We start from the raw sequence: 23362 nt of genomic DNA, 5'->3' as shown, positions 1-23362 counted from the left end.
TACAGTGCTCTGCACACAGTAAGCACTCAATAAATACGATTGATTGATTGATTGATTGATTGATAGAGTGCTTCATTCAATCCATGGCAGAGCACTGTACTAAGCATTTGGGAGAGTACAGTGCAATGGAGTTGGTAGACACTGTGTCATGGGGCAGCCCATGGATCAGAGTATCAGTACAGTACAAAATTTTCTGGTTTCATGTGAATTTTCCATCACCCACTGAGCCAAAATGTCCAGAAACTAAAGGAAAAATTATCTTAGCCTTGCAGCGAGGGCTGAGGACCCCACAGAAAGTCTCTCTGGGCTCTAGAGAGCATTTTTTCCTGTCCTTCCAGGGTGCCAACTAGATAAATGACTTCTGTTTTATAGGCCATTGCAACCTACAAAGAATTAAGAAAGAGGAACATAAGAATCTGTCACGAACCTCTCATCCGTTAATTGATCCCACCCCTTCTTGAACTACGGATCTTTTCTGCCTGGGCAACTTTCTGTGGTAATGAATTCTACACACATACCATTTGATCTGTGGAAAAAAAAAAGGCTTTCCTTTTGTTTGTTTGAACCTATCACCTTCAGGATTCAGTAGGTAGCATTGAAGGGTATAGACAGGCAAAAGTGGAATTGTTCCCTAAATCCCACCCATAGAAGCCTAATCTCTTCAGTCTATCCTCACATAAAAAACGTTCAAATCCCCCTGTTCAACTTGGAAGTCCTTCTCTTAACATTTTCCAGCTCTATTATGTCCTAAGATGCAATAATGCTATGGTGTTGAAGTTGAAGTGAATGAATTCCAGCTCTCCTCTTCCTAAGTACCCAAAAAAGTATGTTTACTGTATTTTATCACGCACTATAGCTAATGTGAAATCTACTAGGCAGTTTTGTCATCGCCAACCCCCAACAAATACCACAAATTCTTGTTGCTCTATCTCTTGCAAAAATAGCCCATTTGCAAAGATCCTCACACTTTGATAACTTTACAAAAGATTTAGGATTGCACTTCTAGTGTCAGGTTCTAAACTGGATATGTATTGTTACTTCAAGAGTAGGTCAGGTGTTCATACTGTTAGCTTGAAAAAGAATTTAGAAGCATATGGAGAACAAGGAGTGGCATTATCATAAGTATTTGATCTGTTTTGAGATCTACCCTTTATCCAAGCCTGGTTGAGTTGTTCAAATCCTCCCCCTTGCAAATGGCAAAGTGATGAATCATCAAACCACAGCAATACATTCAGTTCCTCTGCGATTCTTAAGTGAAGCAAGTTTGCTCACAAAATGGATACTGATGGTTAATCTTCTGACACATTTTCTCATGCTGGGGAAAGAAAAGTGAACATCACTACAGCACATTTGCTTTCAATAGAGCTCTTTCCAGAGAATCTTTAAAAGTAATGGTCCTAATCAAAGTAAAATTCAATACACTTGTCTGTATGTATACCCATTTACCTATATAGATGTTTCAGTTTGATGAAAGTTTAGATGAAACTTTACATTTTCAAAACTACATAAGACTATTCTTCCACCAGATTCTGCTTTTAGTTCCCATACTGTAAATATCAAATGCTTTTCTTAATATTTGTCTAACCCATCTGTGCAATCCCAGGGTGATCTACATGTTTTTATTTCTGAGCTAATCTTTTATCCTTTCTCAGGCATGTAGTACTTTGAGCAAATTTACCTGGGTCCACTGTTAACAAGCCACAGCCCCAGGCAACTGACTTCTTGTTCCCCCAGATGGAAATGAAACTGAAATGTGGATAACACAGGCACCTGCCATGGGGCACTTAAAAATGCATAACTTTAATGAGACAGCAAGGTACTGTTTCAACGAGAAAGAAAAGCTTCTGGTGTATGGGTTGTTGTTAGTGCTCTGCACATAGTAAGCGCTCAATAAATATGATTGATTGACTGTTAGCTGCATGATCCCCATAACACCACCACCACCTTAAATTTGTTAGTGTTTTTATTTTTCCAGAAAGGGTTCCACATAATTTACCCTTTTGCCCTCATTTTTTCAGCCCTGTGAGTTACAGAAGAGGAAATTGAGGCAAAAAGAGGTTAGGTGACTTGTCTGAGGTCAAACAGCAGGCCAGTGACACAGCTGGGGCTAAGAATCGAAGTCCTGGGATTGTCAGGAACATGCTCCTTTAACTAGGCCATGCTGCCTCTTTTGCTCTTAAGTACTCTGACCAAAGTCCAAGAAATGGTTTCTTTTAAATATTTTTCCCTATATTTATTTCCTCCGATGCCATGTGTGGCAGTCACAGGGAAAAGACAAACACAGGGATATAAAAAAACCCTCCACAATCACAGGATGGAGAAAAAACAGGTGAGGCACAAGTATTGTACAAAAAAACCTGTAGATCAGAGTTGACCACAGGCTAAGTCAGCAATATAGTACCATTAATTTATAAAGGCACAAGATTATGGTATTTGATTTGGAAGTTCCATGAAGTAATCCTGTTGTTCTGTTTGTGTTGGTCATATCTTTGTTAGAGCTGTTATCTAGTTTGGGCCATGGCTTTCTTAAAACAGATAACGGAAAAACTGGGGAGCATCCAGAAAAGAACAACAGAAAACTTTTATAAGGATGGAAAATAGTACATGTGAGAAAATAGTGAAGAATTTGGAGTTGTTCTGCCTGAGAAAAATCTATCAATCATATTTATTGAGCACTTACTATATACAGAGCACTGTACCAAAAGCTTAAGAGAGTACACTACAACAGAATTAGCATACAAGTTCCCTGCCCCTAAAAGACAAATAAGGGCTGATATAACAGTCTTCAAGTGTTAAAAGATTTTTGGGGGGAGGATGCTGACAAGAAGTTTTCCAAGTCCACAAAGGATCAAAGAAAGAGAGCTTAAATTAAAACAGGAAAGATTTTAGTTGGCCATAAGGAAGATCTTCTTGACAGTCTGGATGATAAAATGCTTTAACAGTATTGTGGAAGGAGGCCGCAGAGTCTTTATTCCTGGAGATCTTTAAGAACAGAATAGACAACCATCTGTGCTGGGTGCTTTAGTTATTTTCTGCCTGGAGGCAGAGGGCTGGACTAGTTCATTTCTCCAGATCCCTTCCAGCTCTGTGATTTGATAAAAAACGTTGGAACTGACTTTCCTCCTCAAGGCTTAGTGATGTTGAGCGATAACAGACATTCTGACAGCAACACTCCCTTTACTGCATGGCGCTGACTTCCTAATGATTGTAGATCTAGGGCTGGAATAATTAACCAAAATGAATAAAGGCCTAAAATGAGGAAAAACCATAGCTTGCAGTGAGTCCCAGTGATATGGTGATACTTTGATTGTTTCTCCACAGCAGTGCAGGGACATTTTAATTGAAATGGCTGATTTCTGGAGATGTGATTTTGCCCTTTTTACGTAGGCAAGAGGGGGCAAACAACAAGCAAACAACTGGCAAATCAGGATCAAAAGAAATGATATTCTGAAGCATAGGCTGTCTACCGGCATTTAAACCAAGCAAGTCCTCATCACAGTGCAACTTCATTAGGCAGAATATTTGAGGAGAATGGATGACCAAGATTAGGCCGTATAGTGAGCTCAATGAGGGATGCCAAAAGCAAGGAGGGCAGAGGAAATGCTTTAGATACCCAATGAAGAACCATCGCAAGCAACCGAGCAGAGCTGTGGCTTGCTGGGAAAACAGCTCATCCTGGTATTTGGCAAACAGTAGCTTCAGTAGGATTATGATTCCAAGAGGCACAATTGAAAACAGCACCAGGCAAGGGAAATTGCAAACCAAAAGATTACATTCACACACACACACACACACACACACACACACACACACACACACACACACACACACACACACACGAATTGTCATTTACACACATTGGGAGACAATCCCACCAAATGTTGTCTTCGAAAAGTGAAAAGAAAATGGGCCTCAGAGTCAGAAGGTCATGGGTTCTAATCCTGGCTCAGCCACTTGTCTGCTGTGTGACCTTGGGCAAGTCATTTCACCTCTCTGTGCCTCATTTACCTCATCTTTAAATTGGGGATTGAGACTGTGAACCCCAAATGGGACAGGGGCTGTGTCCAACCCGATTTGCTTGTATCCACCCCAGTGCTTAGTACAGTGCCTGGAACATAGTATGAACTAAACAAATACCATCATTATTAGTATTATAACTTTGGCTTTTGATACATCAATCATCAATGGAATTTGTTGAGCACTTACTGTGTGCAGAACACTGTACCAAGCTCTGGGGAGAGTATAGTACAAAAGAGTTGGTAGTGACGTTCCCTGCCCACAGGGAGTCTACTGTCTAGAGGCAGAGATGGATATTAATATAAATAAGTAAATTACGGATATGCACATAAGTGCTGTGTGGTAGAAGGTGGGGTTGATATCAAATGCCAAAGGTCACAGATCCAAGTACTTCTATGATGCAGGAGGAAGAGGGAGTCAAGGAAAAAAGGGCTGAATAGGGGAAGGCCTTTGGGAGGAGGAGATGTGACCTTAGTAAGGCTTTGAAGGTGTTACCCCTATGGCAATAGCAAAAATATTTTGGGAGCATTAATGTGATGACCACACCTCCTCAGGTTCCTTCCATACAGGTAAATTTTGCAGCACTTCTATGACAATAAAACCCTGTCACTGAGTTAACCCATTTGGGCTACAGCCTTAATCACATGTCAGATTCCCTAAAATGCCAATTTACCTAAGAAGAAAGTTTTATTTTCAGTATTTTTCTCCTTCTCAAAGATTGTGCCTTGACTATCTTGCCCCCCAAATTTTAAATCTTGGTGTATCAGTGAAAAATATTTTTCAGAAAGATCTTCATCCAAGAGCCATTATGGATACAATTTGAAGCAAGGAATTGCTCAAGCTTTTTCATTATGTGCAAACCTGGAGAGCATAGTATGATCTAATTTAAAAAGTTCCCAGACCACACCTCACCTTCATTCCGTGGAATTAAGGAGTTGAATGGAATTAATCACAGCGATTAGAGAAGATGACGCAACTCTCTGCCCTCTGTATAACACAAAGAGGAACTGAAATGGGGTAGGCTAACCAAGGATATCAAAGTGATTTTGAAACCATGTCAGTAATCCCCATGTTGATAGGTACTCTCTCAGTGAGTCACCGATAGGTAGGGTGACTTGTTTGAGGTCACAGAATAAACTGTCAGAGAATCCACTAAAATCCAAGGTCTTCGAGGTACACTCCTTCTCACAGAAGGAAATGGTGGTGGTGTGATGGTGGTGGCAGTCAATGAGGTGGGTGGGGAAGGAAATTGTCTGAAGATACGATCTCTCTAAAAGTATCAATATAGCTAGAGTATGTTACAGTCTTTGTCTCTTTCCTAAACCTCTTCTTCACAAGAGCTCCCTCTTTAAAAAGAAAAAAAAATCCCAGCACCACTGATGATAATAATAATGGTAATTGTTAAGCGTTCACTATGTGCCTGGCACTGTTGATGATGATGATGGTATTTGTTAAGTGCTTACTATGTTCTAAGCACTGGGGTTGATACAAGCAAATAGGATTGGACACAGTCCCTGTCCCCCACGGGGCTCACAGTCTTAGCCCCCATTTTACCGAAGAGGGAATTGAGACACAAAGAATAATAATAATGATAATAATTATGGTATTTGTTAAGCACTTACTATGTCCTGAGCACTGTTCTAAGCACTGGGGTAGGTACAAGGTAATCAGGTTGGACACAGTCCTTGTCCCACATGAGGCTAACACTCTTAATCCCCATTTTACAGATGAGGGAACTGAGGCACAGAGAAGTGAAGTGACTTGCCCAAGGTCACAGAGCAGACAAATGGAAGAGCTGGGATTCGAACCCATGACCTTCTTACTCCCAGGCCGGTGCTCTATCCACTGGGTCATGATGGGCCAGGGGGCAGCTAAGATACTATGGGATGTAGGGCTTTTGTTGAAGTAAAAACATGCGTTTAATCTGTCTTTATCAATCAGGGTATTAGCAAGCAAATTGCCCTCTAACATTTATTCACGGCTCTAGTGTCTGCACCACATGAAAGCAGGGTATGCAGACAGTCCCTGCTTTCAAGCTTATCTGACTGATTTCAACATCAATTGAATGTGCCTCCTAGGTTTATCTCCTTAGTCAACAGCCATGCCTTCCTGCGAACAGATCATTTTTGAAGGGAAGTTTTCTCTGAAAAATTTTCCTTTGGGGCTTAGATCAGCACAGGACAGAGTTAGGGGCCTGTGCCAATCAGATGTCTTTACTCTGCATGACACTGGGACACAGTGTGGCTTAGTGGAAGGAGCAGAGGCCTGGCAGTCAGAGGACTTGGCTCCCCAACTTGTCTGTTGTGTGATCTTGGGTAAGTTACCTATCTTCTCTGTGCCTCAGTTGCCTCATCTAGAAAATGGGAATTAAGACTGTGAGCCCCACAAGGGACATGGGCTGTGTCCAACCTGATTGCCTTGAATAATAATAATAATAATAATGGCATTTGTTAAGTGCCTACTATGTGCAAAGCACTGTTCTAAGCTCTGGGGAGGATACAAGGTGATCAGGTTGTCCCACATGGGGCTCACAGTCTTAATCCCCATTTTACAGATGAGGTAACTGAGGCACAGAGAAGTTAAGTGATTTGCTCAAAGTCACACAGCTGACAAGTGGCGGAGCCGGGATTTGAACACATGACCTCTGACTCCCAAGCCCGGGCCCTTCCCACTGAGCCTTGTTGCTTCTCTGCTTGTATCTGCCCCAGCACTTAATACAGTGCCAGGCACATAGTAAGCACTTAATAAAGACTATTAAAAAAAATAGTCCCAACATAGAGCCTGATTGTGGAAGCCTGGCATCAGCATGTCCAGTTGATAGACACATGAAATTTAAAATTTTTCTAGCTGTTTACTACCCCCCTCACGGTCAATTTTGAGGATTCTCAGGGGCGTCGCCAAAATCTCGCAGGCTAACAAACTGGGTGAAAAATCAGTGAACTTTCCCAGGCAGAAGTTATCAATCAAGAGGCCTCCTGAACCAATCAGACCAATCAGGACTCTTATCTAGAGATGTAATAATAATACCTTGAATTTGTGGAGAATTTAGTTTTCCAAGGCACTTTCATATTACTTTTCTCATTTTGTTCTCAACAGCATCCCTGTGAGGTAGAGGCAGGTACTATTTATCCCCATTTTATAGAGAAGCAGAGTGGCTCAGTGGAAAGAACACAGACTTTGGAGTCAGAGGTCAGGGGTTCAAATCCCGGCTCTGCCAATTGTCAGTTGTGTGACTTTAGGCAAGTCACTTAACTTTTCTGGGCCTCAGGTACCTCATCTGTAAAATGGGGATTAAGACTGTGAGCCCCAGGTGGGACAACCTGATCACCTTGTATCCCCCCAGCGCTTAGAACAGTGCTTTGCACATAGTAAGCGCTTAATAAATGCCATTATTATTATTATAGATAAGGAAATTGAGGTTCAGAGGGGCTAGGTGACTTGTCTAAGGTCACAGTGGGCCAGTGGCAGAGCTGAGAGTAAGGTCCAGCTCCCCTGGCTTCCAGACCTATGCCCTTGCCATTAGACCACACTTCCTCTCAAACTCTCCTTTCTACACCAGCACTGTTAGTGGTTTGGCTCCCATCATGCTTCATTTTAACAGAACAGCCTAACTAATGGTAGTTAACAAGTCTGTGAGAAAGTCTGGCCCACGTGAAACAGGGCCTGTGTCCAACCTGATAAACTTGTATCTACCCCAGCGCTTAGAACAGTGCGGTACACATAGTAAGCATTTAACAAATGCCATAGGGCATGGGCCTGCGAGTCAAAAGAACCTAGGTCCTAGTCCCGGCTCCACCGCTTGTCTACTGTGTGATCTTGGGTGAGTCACTTCACTTATCTGTGCCTCAGTTACCTCATCTGTAAAATGGGGATTAAGACTGTGAGTCCCATGTGGGACAGGGACTGTGTGCAACCTGATTAGCTTGTATCTACCCCAGTGCTTAAAAATGTACTTGACACAAAGTAAGTGCTTAATAAGTGCCATCATTATTATTACTAAATAATAGCTAGGGACATCATTATTATGAAGAATGGAGATTCATAATAAATCATTCAGTGGTATTTATTGAGCATTTACTGTATGCAAAGCACTAGACTGCGAGCCCATTGTGGGCAGGGATTGTCTCTGTTGCTGAACTGTACTTCCCAAGCACTTGGTATAGTGCTCTGCACACAATAAGCGCTCAGTAAATATGATTGAATGAATGAATTAATGAGAAGATGCTGAGAAGCAGTGTTGCCTAGTGGAAAGAGCACAGGCCTGAGAATCAAAGGACCTAGGTTCCAATCCTGGCCCCTCACTTGTCTGATGTGTGATCTTGGGTAAGTCACTTAACTTTTCTGTGACTCAGTTAACTCATCTTTAAAATGGGGATTAAGACTGTGAGAGCCATGTGGGATATGGACTATGTACACCTTGAATACCTTTCCTCTGGCCCAGGGCTTAATACAGTGCCTGGCAAAAAGTAAGCGCTTAACAAATACCATTATTAAAAAAAAAGACATGATTACATTTTCTCCACTCATCAAGGTATTCTCATACAGAATCAGCTAGCAAAGCAAATGTTTGTGTTCCTACAGTCTGATTTTGACCATTATTTTCCAAGTTGCATCTCATCTTCCTTTCTTTTTAGGGGTGCTCAAATGAATGAATTTGATAGCACTTGACTGCCTTTGCTTCTGTTAGAAATATTTTCCTCTACTGACAAGGCGAAAGTCTGATGCCTCTTAACGGACCAAAATTTTCATATTTCTTTTCTTTAAATATCCAAGGAAAGAATAGAATAAGCCATGAGCCTCTCTTTACAGCTTTTTTTGGCCTGGAAGAAATAGGGGAATAATGATGATGGTATTTGTTAAGTGCTTACTATGTGCAAAGCACTGTTCTAAGTGCTGGGGAGGTTACAAGGTGATCAGGTTGTCCCACGGGGGGCTCACACTCTTAATCCCCATTTTACAGATGAGGTAACTGAGGCACAGAGAAGTGAAGTGACTTGCCCAAAGTCACACAGCAGAAAAGTGGCAGAGCCGGGATTAGAATCCATGACCTGTGACTCCCAAGCCCGTACTCTTTCCACTGAGCCACACTGCTTCTCTTGCTTTCCTTCCACTAAAAGGAAAAAAAAAATGACCTGGAAACATCTGGTCAGCATATTCAGGATCTTGACTAAAAATTGTTTTGTAATCTGGCCTTTTTTTTTAAATTTCCTTCACCACAACCTCTTCATATCTAGTCCTTTTGTTTAACTCTTTAAAGATGCAGAAAGGATGAAAATGATAAAAAGGGTATTCCTTAATAACAGCTGCTACTCCTCCTTTTTTAAAATGGGTGAAACTGACTGACTCATCTTCCTGAAACTGGAAGGTGTGAGTCACTATCCTAGGAATGTGGTTCACAACACTTCTCTCCCGTAGTAAAAAGTATAATCAGTAATTGGTCTTTTCATTTTAATATCTCTGGGCATTAATTGTGTTGTCATTCTTTTCTGCCAATAGGTCTGAGGTTCTCTTGTTTAAATAGGTTTGAAGAACCCATCTCCCTACCTTATTACTACATGATTAGTGTTTCTTTTTCCAGACTGGGAGTTTCCCATTGTAATGATGCAGGCTTGTCTTGCAATTAGAGCAGTCAGAAAATAAATCCTTCCTTGTTATTTCTAGTCACAAGTTCTATGTGCTTTTCATAGCTGTTAGAAGAGCTTTATTTTCCGATGAAATACAAATCCTAATAAATAAAACACACCCTTTGATTTACACTTCTGGCCCTGGAAAACATCAGGGACATGTTTCTTTCAGCCGACTTTTTCAGAGAGTGAGTACTCTTTAACTTCAAACAACTTCAAACACATTACCGCTTGGGAGTAATAGGATATAGGAATGGTGAAGTGGCTAATTCCAAATGGCCAACAGCAAAGGTTGCTGTTGCTTCCTTCTGCAGACAAAGGAGGAAGGGGCGTAACCAATTTTGTCACATTCTGTGAAACTGCCACAGCTAAGTTTAGTAACTCAGAAATATTTAGGCTGGCAACTGACCAGATACATGTTGGGCTTCAGTTTCATGGACTATATGCTACATGCCTTTTTACAAAGATCAGTTTGCCGGGTCAGTTCCCCACTCCCAACAAAAGGCAGAATCTTAGTTTGTAAATCCAAGCAGGTGATGATTTTGGTACTTGTTTGGAATTTCTTGGATCAAACAGTTAGGCAGTGGAGATGTATCTCACTTGTGTCTGTACAATAGCAACTGACGTATTCATTTTGCAAAACTGATTTTGCCTCGTATCTGTGAAATCATCTTACGACATCTATTTAGGGAAAAAGGAAGGATATGATCAAGGGATTGAAGTAAGGGCTTGGGGGTGAGGGATGGAGGGGGAAAGATAGAGCCCCGCTTGGAGATTGAATTCTGAAAGCCAGGGAATGGGCGGCCTTGATGGCATTGGCCTTGTCATGTTAGCTCCTGGGTAATGTGCAAGCTTTCTTGGTTGAGGGGACTCCCAGAAGAGAGCTCCTGAAGCTCCTGATTTTGGATTGGCAGCTGTGGGAGTTTCCCTTTCCAGGAGAACCACATCTCAACTTCTCCTCAATACTTTCCCTTGGTCTAACAAGGTAGTCACTAGGGCCCTGAATTGGCCTGACCACTTCTGCCACTACCTCTGACTGGCTAGGGCAGATAGCAGTGTGGTCTAGTGGATAGAGCATGGGCCTGGAAGTCAGAAGGACCTGGGTTCTAATACTGATTCTGCCACTTGTATGCTGTGTGACCTTGGGCAAGTCACTTCACTTCTCTGGTCCTCAGTTGTCTCATCTGTAAAATCGGGATTAAGATGGTGAGCCCCATGAAGGGGGACATGGGCTGTGCTCAATCTGATCCGTTTGCATCTACCCCAGTGCTTAGTACATTGAAAAAAAAAATTTAAAAAGATAGGTCTACGTGAGGAAGGAGGCACATAAGGATGAAAAGAATCTGTCCCCCCCACCCACCTCCCCATCTGTTTTCTATTTTAATGTCTTTCTCTCCCTGTAGACCCTAAGACCTTTGTAGGCAGGGATCATGTCCACTAACTTTATTGTACTGTACTCTCCCTAGTATGTAATTCAGTGCTCCGCACACAGTAAGCATTCAATAAAAGTCATTGCTTGATTGATGCCAGGGAAACAACCCCTTATAGTGGCTAAGGGGCCCCAACCACCTTCAAACTGTTTAAATGTATGGATTCCTATTTAACTGGACAGACCTGTGTCACCATGGGATTCCACCCTCTTTAATCCCTTTCCCATCATCATACTATTCTATTGCAATATTTCGTACTTACCTCATAAAACATTGATTCATTACTGAGAATGTAAATGCAGAATCTCCACCCTTATACCAGGCAGGAAACTTCATACAATACTAAAATACCGGTTCTTAACTGTACTTACTTCTACCTTCCATTAATCATTTCTAGTCCCCTTACATTTCAACATGGATGAAAGCACTATGACTTCTCACCTACCGGAATTTACGTGTAGCTGGATCCACATAAATTAATTAAAGTAGATTCTTCCCCATACAGTGATACTGATACTGATGCTTAGCTTTCACCTCATGCACATGAGTTCAAAAGTATGGGTTTTCATTTACCTTTCTACTTAGACTGTGAGCTCATTGTGGGACATGGACTACACTTGATCTGATTATTGTGTTATCTACCCCAGAGCTTAGAATACAGCTTGATACATAATAAGCCTCTAGAAAATGCCATAATTATTATTATGATTAGTGTTATAATTATTATTCTGTTGGGAAAATATGCCTCTTCTTACTCTGCACCCAGTAGTAATAATAATAATAATAATAATAATAATAATAATAATAATAATAATAATAATAATGAAATATGCCAAGCACTGGGGTAGATTCAGTACAATCATCAGATCAGACACAGTCTCTGTCCCACATGGGGTAAACAATTTAAGGTGGAGGGAGAGCAATTGTTTAATCCCCATTTTACAGATGAGGAAATTGAGGCACAGAGATATTAAGTGACTTGCCCAAGATCTCACAGCAGGCATATGGCCAAGTTGTCTTTAGAACCCCGATCTTCTGAGTCCCAGACATGTGCTCTATCCATTAGGAAAGCTGTGTGGCCTAGTGGAAAGAGCACAAACCAGGGAGCCAGAGGACCTGGGTTCTGATTCTGGTTCCACCACTTGTCTGCTCTGTGACCTTGGGCAAGTCACTCCACTTCTCTGTGCCTCAGTTTCCTCATCTGTAAAATGGGTATTCAATACTGGTTCTCCCTTCTACTTAGACTGTGAGGCCCATTGAGACAGGGACTATGTCTGATAATATAGTATCTACCCCAGTACTTAGTACAGTGCTTGGCACAGAGTAAGTACTTAACAAATACCACAATTATTATTATCAGACCATTATGTGTCTGTCCCAGGCATTTTGTTTCTGGACAAGAGCGATGATGAAGTGATAGGCATATAATGAATGACATTATAATATTTCTTCTTGGAACATAAGAAATGCCACTATTGGGTCAGATAAATGAGCTTTGCCAACTCTGTTGTATTGTACTCTTCACTATACTTAGTGCAGTGCTCTGCACATAGTAAGCACTCAATAAATACTATTGGTTGATTGGTCTTGGCCAGTCACAACAGTATGCTTGGAGGAAGCATATAATGGCTGCCTTCTTTAATAATAATAATAATGATGGCATTTATTAAGTGCTTACTATGTACAAAGCACTGCTCTAAGCACTGGGGAGGTTACAAGGTGATCAGGTTGTCCCACAGGGGGCTCACAGTCTTAATCCCCATTTTACAGATGAGGTAACTGAGGCACAGAGAAGTTAAGTGATTTGCTCAAAGTCACACAGCTAACAATTGGCAGAGCCAGGATTTGAACCCATGACCTCTGACTCCAAAGCCTGTGCTCTTTCCACTGAGCCACACTGCTCCTCTTTGACATCCATATACCATCAAACATTCTTCTACTTGTTCCTTAAACTCCCCTTTGAACCCACTGATATTTTCTGCCTACAGAACTTCCTGTATCAAATAATTCCGTTTACCACCTACTGTGTGAAGACGTGTATCCTTTTGTTCATTTTTAGTAAGTAGTAGTAGAAGTATTTATTGAGCAACCTCTTGTGCAGTGCACTGCATTAGGTGCTTGGGGAGTACCAAATAAGTGTAAAATGAAACATTCCCAGCTCACAAGGAGCTTACGCTCTAACAGGAAGACAGGTGAAAATAGGGACAGATATGCGAATGTCTTTAATTTCTTCATTTGTAACTACATAGCAAAAAAAATGGCACATGGCATAACTGTGGATTCTAGCCTGGTTTTTAAAAGCAAACAGGTAAAAAAAAAACCCCACAAAAATGTCAGTCACTTCCATTTTTTTATTTTTTCATTTTAAAATTTGTCTGTGAGTGATTATCCAGTGAGTGATTATTCAAGAGTTGCTTTATTTTGTGTTGGGTATGGCTGACTCATAAGCATTGGCAACCAATCACTGAAGCTGTACTAACATTCGGGTTGCTAGGCGTGGGCTTGCAAAGACTATATAATTCACAAGCCTAGGGCTCAGTACTTCTACTTTGAAACTTCCAGAGGAGGTTCACCAGCTGTTTGAGAAACCAAAGTAAGTTGCGCATTTCTTCCTGAGGGTTTGCCTGTGACTTTTAGAAAACTTTTTTTCTTTAATAAACCATCTGAAACAGCTGATTTGCAAGTTACTGCTGGGCACAGAAAGAGAAGAATGTGTTCTGGCCATTTTCGTGTCTTTTTTGCAGAAGCTTTGGAGGAACCAGATTTAGCATTTCAGTTTGGGGACACTGCTTTACTTTGGAGAAGAAACAGAGTAGTCTGAGTAGAGAAAAGGGCAAGCCTAGTCAAAACTGGGTTGCTCCCTTTCTGTGAGTTCCATGGAGAGGAATTCATTTTTTTCCAGTCAGCTATGAATTGTGGGGGCTGTGTGTGCCTTATATGGAAACTGGAAAAAACAAATCAACTTGTGGTTACAAGTTAACTGCTTCCAGACAGCAGCCTATTCAGTGCTTGCCATGATACCACTTTAAGGGAAAATAAAAATCAGTTTATGTGTTTTAGCACTCATTAAACTTTGAAAAGTGACAGTCTGCTTTTTGAAATGACCGTTTTATTTGTACAGCATAAATTAGGTGTAACCCTGCTCCCTATTTCCTTTAAAAGAGGGTGTGGTCACTTTTCTCTTCTCAGGAGTTCCTGTGTGCCAGAGGGACACGTTTTTCCAGTCCTTTGGTATATACTTGAGGCAAAGGAAATGTACCACTTCCTGGGTGGCGGCTCACCGAAGAATAGGAGGGCGAAGTAAATCTCGCTCACTCTAGCAGTACTTAAAGCAGTTTCACAAACCCTACCAAAACATCTCACAGAAATGGATGCTCAGATGGGAGATTGTCGGTCTTCGTTACCATGTAAAGGAACCACGATCCTCCAAAACAATTCTTGCATAAGCCCCTTTTAAGAGTAAAGGAAGATTTGATAGATGATTTTCCAATTTCCGGTCATCATTTCACTTTGGAAACATTTTATGACAGCTATGTTAGGTCCAAGAAGCCATGGGACCACTTTTTAAAATTTGAGTTTTTTCTATAAATTTTTTTCCCATTCGAATTAAGGCCAGTTCTATTGCAGATGATTTGGGGGTGGTTCTGTCAGGCTAGAAATGATTGCTTAGCCCAATCTATGTTCTATGTTAAGCACTTACAGTGTGCCAATCGCTGAACTAAGTGCTAGTGGAGATACAAGGTAATCAGGTCAGACACAGTCTCTGTCCAGTGCAGGGCTCAAAGTCTAAAGGGGAGGGAGACCAGAGATTGAATCCCCATTTTACAGATGAGGAAACTGAGGCACAGAGAGGTGAAGTGACTTGCCCAAGGTCACACAATAGGCAAGTGTCAGAGCTGGGATTAGAACCCAAGTCCTCTGATACCCAGGCCCATGCTCTTTCCACTAGCCCACACTGCTCTCTAGCATTTAGGAAGTTGGCTAGAAACGATGGTTGAGTTGATAAAAATGACCTCATTGGGGGGCTTCCTGTTTCTTAGTTGAAAGTTTAAAAATTTGTTTCAAGTTCCAAAGAAGGAGTTTATAAAAATGTTGTTTTTGACATAAGATTCAGGCATCCTTTCTCAGAGCAGTAAAATGATAATTATTTTATTTATTTTTGGATAGCATTTGTTAAGCGCTCACTATGTGCAAAGCACTGTTCTAAGTGCTGAGGAGGTTACAAGGTAATCAGGTTGTTCCACAGGGGGCTCACAGTCTTAATCCCCATTTTACAGATGAGGTAACTGAGGCACAGAGAAGTTGTGAGTTGCCCAAAGTCACACAGCTGGCAATTGGCGGAGCCGGGATTTGAACCCATGACCTCTGATTCCGAAGCTCGTGCTCTTTCCACTGAGCCACACTGCTTCTTATTATTCCATCAAATGAGAATTGTAGATCTGGAATAATCCAGCTCTTCAGGTAAAAGAATGACTTAAGCATCCAGGAATGAGGGTTAGCCGGTGTTTTCTGAAAAATCTCCATGGATGGAAACCCCCTCAGCCTGAGCCAGTAATTTCTCGCCTGAAGAGTTTCTTCTCTTCCTTCCATTTATGTTTTCAACTTTTTCAACAAGTATCCATTTGAGATAAACTCCAAGTGTTTGAAAATCTTTTGATGGGGTTATGGAAGGTGAGAAGTATTTGGGCCTAAATGTGAGGGGACCTTGGTTCTAATCCCAGCTCTGCTACTTGCCTGCTGGGTGACCTTGAGCATGTAACTTAACTATTTTCTTCTTCAGTTTCCTCACCTGTAAAATATGGATCAGGAACCCATTCTCCCTCTTCCACAGACTTTGAGCCCTGTGTGGTCTAAGGTCTGTGTCTGACCTGATAGATCTTGTATCTATCCCAGCACTTGGTACGTTGGTTGGCACATGGGACTTGACAAATATCTCTGTTATTATTATTACTGTACCTCAAAAATAGGCAGTGTTAAAAACAGACAGATTCATGTGGGACTATAAATTTGGGGCCTAGGCTGAATAAATATTTTAATCTATCATGAAAAGTAAAATTTGGCATTGTAAAGATTTTCAGCCACCTTTTTGATATGGAGAAGTGTGAGCAAGGAAAATTATGAGAGCTGAAATAATTTCGAGTCAGTCTTCAAAATTCAGATTTGTTTGAAAGACTTTAGCTTTAGCTTTCCAGAGGGTATGTACTGCAGGATTTAGGTAGTCTCGTATTCCATGTACAATGGCTGGCAACGACCCATCTTACCTGAAATATCATGAAAACTTAGCTGAAGCTACTGGAGTTCTATATAATTGTAGGATGGCCGCATTTACAGGCTAATTGTCAATCTGCTCTGGGTTTGAGTTGTTATGGCCGTCTTGTGCTATAAAATGTAATAGAGCCATTACATTGGAATAGGCTCAAATTAGCATTATCCCACTGGCTCTGCACTTTTAAGCAATAGACTTAGAAACTCAGGGGATGAGAGCTCTTCTGAATTCGCTTTGTGATGTTAGGCGAGAAAGCCAATTAATCACTTTGTACCTCGGTTTTGTCAGTTTTGACCCGGAAAGTATATTGCAGCATGTTTTTGTATACTTCTCAGAAGAGTCCCATTAGGCATTGTAGCTTGGAAATCTTATGAACCCAAGATTTTCCAATATTGACAGAAACACAGTTTTGCATTAAAAATAATAATACATTCTGTAATCTTTGTTTTGGAACATCTTGACATTTTCCTATTCAGGCAGGAAAGAATGGCAGCATCACAATAAGTAATTTACAGTAATGATACTAAAGCACATTACCAATGTAAAGTGCTGCTGAATGCTAAATAACATTTATTATGATAATGATTAATCAGGGTAGAAATGGCATAATCAGAATAGAAAATGCAAAGCATCTGGAACACTGCCAGAGAGCATGTGAAGTTTCATGAAGCTGGGAGTGTCAGGTGAGGTTGGTTGTAAATGAAACTTAATGTGGACAACTACAATTACCCCAAGGCTCAGACCATAGAACCTGCAGATACAAGGCTGTGTTATTATTATTATCAAGTGCCGTCGAGTCATTTCTGATTCATAGCAACTCTATGGATGTGTTTTCTCCAGAACGTCCTGTCTTCTGCCATAATCCGTAACCTTGCTAACGGTTCTTTCATTATCGTTGTTATGGTTTCTATCCATCTAGCTGCCATTCTGCCTCTTCTACGTTTTCCCCAGACTTTTCCTGGCATTAGTGTCTTCTCCAGAGATTTAGTCCTCCTGAGGATATGTCCAAAATATGCTAATCTAGGTCGGGTCATTTGGCCTTCTAAAGGCCACTTTGGCTTAATTTGTTCCATAACCCATAAGAAGCATTATACTGCTTTTTAAACTCAGGAAATAGAAACATAAATATTTTGACTTTGCATATATGTTGAATCATCCAGAGACAATGACAATCAATTTAATGTTGTCCCTTTGGTCCGAGTATGATGCTGCAATTAGTATAATTGTCATCAGGCCTATTGTTTTGATAAAATCATAATTTATTGACTTTCAAGCCTGAAGAAAGATTAACCAAAGTGTTTCATTATAAGTGGGTATTAGAACTCACTGGTATATGTTTGAGAAGATGCAGAAAAATGGACAAAAAGGTGGTATATGTCACTACTAAAAAAAAGAGCACTTACATTTTAAAAGGGCTAATGAATGTTTGATTGATACTAATGACTTAGCTTATTTCCCTTAAGATAGAACAGCCCATAGTTATGCAGTATTGCATAATTGATGATTAGTTTTTGAAAGAGCATGGCCTAGTGGAAAAAGTTCCATCCTGGGAGTCAGAAGACCTGGGTTCTAATTCTGCCTCCGCCACTCACCAACTCTGTGACCTTGGACAAGTCATTTAACTTCTCTCTGCCTCAGTTCCTTCTTCTGCAGAATGGGGATTCAATAGGTTTCCTCCCTCTTACTTAAACTGTGAGTCTCTTGTGGGACCTGATTATCTTATATCTACCGTAGCACCAAGTACAGTGCTTGGCATATAATAATAATTCTTATTAATTATTATTAGAAGCAAACACACTCTTTTCTTTCTTATTGTTCAATTTGCCACTCTCTGTAAAATGGCCCTAATACTCATATTTAAAGTTCCACTATAGTAGTTGTAAATTAAAGAGTTGTATTTTAGATTGAGGGCCCAAATAGTCAATCTTCATAATACTGATTGTGGTATTTCTCAAGTGCTTACTGCGTGCCAGGAACAATACTAAAACACTGGGGTAGATACAAGTTAGGTTGGATGCAGTTCATGTCCCACATGGAGCTCACTGTCTTAATTCCCATTTTACAGATGAGGTATCTGAGGCACAGAGAAGTTAAATGACTTGTCCAAGGTCACACAGCAGACAGGTTATCAGGCTGGGATTAGAACACAGGTCTTCTGACTCCCAGGCCCCTGCTTTTGCCTCTAGGCCCATTGCTTCCGAGTGGTGTTTTAGTTAATCATACCCTCATTTATTCTATGAAGAAAATGAAGGTAAAATGTTCTCTAGAAGACCTTTGGCACTGAATTCACTTCCATTCTCAGGTCTACAGTTAAGGTCCTTGTTTTAAATGCCTTCTACTCTAGCTTCAGGGGTAAGAATGCAACTAACCAATTGAAAGGGTGTGTTTTTTTTTTTTAATCTAAACATTCTCAATAAGAAAAACAAAAGCTAAAACAGAGAAAGACTTTTCCAAATACATTTTATATGCTATCTGATACTTTAAAAAAATCCTCTGTAGCTCTGGTTATAAATTTTCCTGTTTTCCAATATATGTGTACACTATAGCATGACATTAATGGAACCATAAAATATTAAAATACCACAATCCACTTGTACCTTATTGATCTTCTAGTGGGAAGTAAGATATCAATCATTTCTTCCACCTATCTATCTCAGATTATGTTTTTCATTCCTTGGGGGAACTTGGCTCATCTTTCAGAGTATGTGTGATCAATAGGTGAGTGCAATTTGCTGCATCCAACTAACCCACTTTATTGTGTTCTTTGCAAAGAACTCTGGGAAAATAAACACGAAGGGATTTATTTAATGCTGGTTTCTTTTTGACTTAACTGTTTTTATTTATTTCCTTTTTTTCCAGAAACTTCTGTCAAAATGGCAATGGTATCAGAATTTCTCAAGCAGGCCTGGTTCATGGACAATGAAGAACAAGAATACATTGTGAGTGTGGAAACTGTTCAGCAGTGAAAGACATGACTTAAAACCTAGAACTGAAAACAGACATTGGGTGATATGAGTCATTTACAGAGATTCCACTAAAACATCAGACATTCTTTTTCCTCTAGAAAACCACAAAAGGCTCAAAAGGTGGATACGGGTCAGCAGTGAATACCTACCCCAACTTCAATCCATCTGCTGATGCTGCTGCGCTTGATAAAGCTATAACTGCTAAAGGTAACGTTGTCATATCAAAGTATATGGTATAGAACTTCAGGTCTTTGAAAATGTTGCAGTATGATTATCCATAAAGCAATGAAGAAGCAGAAGTAGCAGCCCTTCTCCACCCAGGTCTTTCAGGGAGATATAGAGTCTCGCCAGGATCCAAATGGAAGCTCCACCTATTCCTCGTTGAACACAGTGGAGAAGGAATTTCCCTACCAAATAATATTTCACTCTGAAGGGTTTACTTGAAAAGGAATGTGAGGGGAAACAGAGTTAAACCATGAAACCCAGAAATAAAGCACACAACCAGAAAGCCAGCCCTAGGTTACTTGGATTAACCTTTCCCACAAGGTGATAAAGAGCTTTCTTGCCATGGGGTAAGCCTCGTTTGACGGCAGAGGCAGAAACAGAACAGCTCAGCTCACCTCCTGCTCTTGCTTTTGGCAAAGCCTGAGCCAGAATAGTCACCTGCTGTCCCAAGTGAGGAGGGGGGAAATTAGACAAGTTTCCTTCAACTCCGTCCAGTATTCTCTAGCTGATGCTGCACTCCTTATTGAGAAGCTCCAGACAGTGGTCAATAAACCCTTCTGGGAACACAAAGCATGTTTCCAGGGAAAGACTTTCTCAGGTGAGAAGGCTGGTGAGGCCACTTGAGATATCACAGAGAAGGATGCTTACTGACTTCTCCATCTCCTTGAGGTGTTTCCCAAACAAGCCAGTGCTTCACACCAAGTATGGCTGGGAATTCATTCTCCACATAAGCCCAAGGAGGGCTTTTCTCTGGGTGTTCATGTTACATCTTTTCCCTTATAAAAATGATTATGGTATGTATTAAGCTCTTAGTATCTTCCAAGTACTGTGCTAGGTACCAGATCATCAGATTGGACAGAGTCCCTGTCCCACACGGGCTCACAGTCTAAAAGGGAGGGAGAACAAGTATTTTCCCCCCATTTTACTGATGAGAAAACAGAGATGAGGAGCAGTTAAGTGACTTGCCCATGGTCAAACAGCACATAAATGGCAAAATTGGAGCCAGAACGAGAACCCAGGTCTCCTGACTTCCACCAGCCTATACTACCATTTTCCTCCATAAGGATAAAGCAGGGTTTGGAAGTCATTCATTCAGTCGTATTTCATTCAATCATATTTATTGAGCGCTTACTGTGTGCAGAGCACTGTACTAAGCGCTTGGAAAGTGCAATTCGGCAAAAGAGACAAACCCTACCCAGCAAAGGGCTCACATTCTAGAAGTGGGGGGAGACAGAAAGCAAAACAAAACAAGTAGACAGGCATCAATAGCATCAATATAAATATATAGAATTATAGATATGTACACATCATTAATAAAATAAATAAGATAATGTATTGTATACACAAGTGCTGTGGGGTGGGGAGGGGGGTAGAGCAGAAGGAGGGAGTCGGGGTGATGGGGAGGGCAGGAGGAGCAGAGGAAAAAAGGGGTTCAGTCTGGGAAGGCCTTCTCGAGGAGGTGAACTTTCAGTGGGGCTTATATGAATATGGGGTATGGGAGAGCTCTGGGTTCATTAATTCAGGTGAAAGCAAACATAATGAAAATCATTTAAAGGAATTATTCCTCATAATTTTCAGGTGTGGATGAAGCAACCATGATTGAAATCTTGACTAAGAGAACCACTGCGCAGCGCCAGCAGATCAAGGCAGCATACCTGCAGGCCAAAGGAAAGGTAAACACTTTGTTCTCATATGAGAGCTAGGGTTTTTGTTTCCTTGCATCTTGAGCTAACTATTCCTCATTTATAGGTGGTTTCTGAAGGATATTTACATCTCAGGATGCACTGGGAGATGGACAGGTGAATAGCTTCATTCACAGTGGCTTCTAGGGAAATTCTAGAGGGTGCAAAGCTTTAACAGGAGAGATGAGGAGCATAGTCTGCTTTCATTGAGCTTTCCCTCAGCAAAAGGAAAAAGCCCAGCAGAAGACGTGCCTTTCACCATTTACGGAAGGACTTTATTTTGAACTGAGTCTATGAGAAGTTTATGTATAAGAATCCAGACATATTCCAGGTTTGTGGCCACCTTATAATACGTGCAGCATGGTGCCTTGTCCCGCATTATTTGTAAACTTACCTCAGTGTATGTCAGTCCTGCCCACCACATTGTGTTCAGTCACAGTAGGTCAAACAATTTCCTTCTCCCATCCTCAAGCTATCCAGTCAATCAATCTGATTTATTGAGCATGTACTGTGCAGCGCACTCTACTAAGTGTTTGGGAGAGTACAATGTAACAGAGTTGGCAGACACATTCCCTGCCCACTCCCATGGTGGTTTAAGGATATCAATTCATTTTATAAAAGGCAATTTGAGCATATTAAAACAAAAAATAGGGGATGCTCTTAGTTGTAATGGAGGCTAGGATCTTTTCAGGGATGCTGAGGCAGATTTTGCAACATCTCTGGAAAAATGCTGAAAGTTACCAAAATCAACAAGGGTCTAGATCACTGGAGCTCTTTCAGTTTTATTGAAGATTGATTTGGTCTTCTCTTTTATAGCCTTTGGATGAAGCTCTGAAGAAAGTCCTCAAAGGTCATTTTGAAGAAGTTGTCCTGGGTCTGCTGAAAACTCCAGCCCAGTTTGATGCTGATGAGCTCCGGGGTGCAATGAAGGTAACAATATGATCACAGACAAAATCCTAGCTAAATGCAGATAATCATTTCATCATCGTTGTCTTTGCCCTGTGGCCAGTGATAACACTCAAAAACACGTGACAGGGAGATACATGTTAGGTCACATGTGTTGCATCCCACCTGCCATCCTCCACACTTGCTCTGGAGCCTTTTCATTCCTCTGAACACAGACACTGCTTCCAAGCTGTGGAACTCGTGGATGGGCTTTGGTGGGGGGAAGCTGAATGCTAAAATTGAAATAGTGACCATCCAGTTTCCTATCTGTACCAAAGAGAGGTCAGAACACAGCTAAAAACTGGACTGTCTAGTATAAAGCCAAATGCCTAGCCACTCTACCTGAGGAACACCATCCATTGAGCTAGAATTTTAGTAGGGTTAACTCTCAGGGTTAGTGAATTATGCAGTTAGGACCAGCAGCTCAATATTTCCTAGTATTTGTGCAAATCCAAGTAGGGTATTGATCTGATGGAGTAATGCCTTATTTATTGTTTTTGATAGGGTCTTGGGACTGATGAAGACACCCTGATTGAAATTCTGGTTTCAAGATCCAACAAGCAGATTAAAGATGCAAGCAGAGTCTACCGAGAGGGTAAGTCAGCTTGTGCTCATCCAAACATTCAGGATTTGTAAATGGCAGTAATAAAATTAAATGAGCATTCATTGGGTGCAACTCACTGCACGCAGCACTTGAAAAGCACAAAAGAAAGAAATAATACATTATCTGCCCACAAGAAGCTTACACTCTAATGGGGGAGACGGACATAAAAGCATTTATCATGGAGCTATCTGGTTTTCAAATGTGCTTGCTTAAATGGACTTTGATGTAGACAAGTCCAATTCATACCCTGGAATAGCATAACTCATTAATAAAAGGCATTTTGATCATAAAAATAGATTGCTAGAGGGAGGTGACTAATAAAAACCACAAGAAGACAGATACATATAAGTCCATATTGGTTTTGCTGTATTCTTTAGCACATTTTTTTTTAATGGGCCTATCCAATGTACTTTGGAGTTGACATTTCAATCACTTCCAGAAACTTATCCAGTGCCATTGGTTGCATTTTGGGAGAGATAGTCTTGCAAATGAAAAAAAAATGACTATTTTCCTAAAGAGGAAAAATATCTAGTGGTTTAAAGAGGAAGTCAATTCCTGAGCCTGGCCCAGACAGAGTAAACATGAGCAAAGCATCCCTAAGCA

At 40.9% G+C, this 23362-nt stretch overlaps 1 protein-coding gene across 2 annotated transcripts in view; it reads left to right on the top strand.

The window, feature by feature from the left end:
* Positions 1–23362, top strand: part of ANXA1 (annexin A1) — a 125356-nt gene that overhangs the window by 94268 nt on the left and 7726 nt on the right. The window contains exons 1-6 of one of the 2 annotated variants that reach the window (XM_038769938.1): positions 13592–13664; positions 19197–19276; positions 19402–19510; positions 21107–21201; positions 22027–22140; positions 22660–22750. In XM_038769938.1, the coding sequence (XP_038625866.1) occupies positions 19211–19276; positions 19402–19510; positions 21107–21201; positions 22027–22140; positions 22660–22750 (475 nt within the window). In that variant the 5' untranslated portion in view covers positions 13592–13664; positions 19197–19210. Of the gene's footprint in view, positions 1–13591; positions 13665–19196; positions 19277–19401; positions 19511–21106; positions 21202–22026; positions 22141–22659; positions 22751–23362 lie in introns of those variants that run through there. The other variant, XM_038769939.1, reaches the window with a different exon arrangement.

The sequence above is a fragment of the Tachyglossus aculeatus genome, chromosome X4 (genome assembly GCF_015852505.1).
Source record: "Tachyglossus aculeatus isolate mTacAcu1 chromosome X4, mTacAcu1.pri, whole genome shotgun sequence".
Lineage (NCBI taxonomy): Eukaryota > Metazoa > Chordata > Mammalia > Monotremata > Tachyglossidae > Tachyglossus > Tachyglossus aculeatus.
The sequence above is the reverse complement of the archived record's forward strand: the minus strand, read 5'-3'. Positions and strand labels throughout refer to the sequence as shown.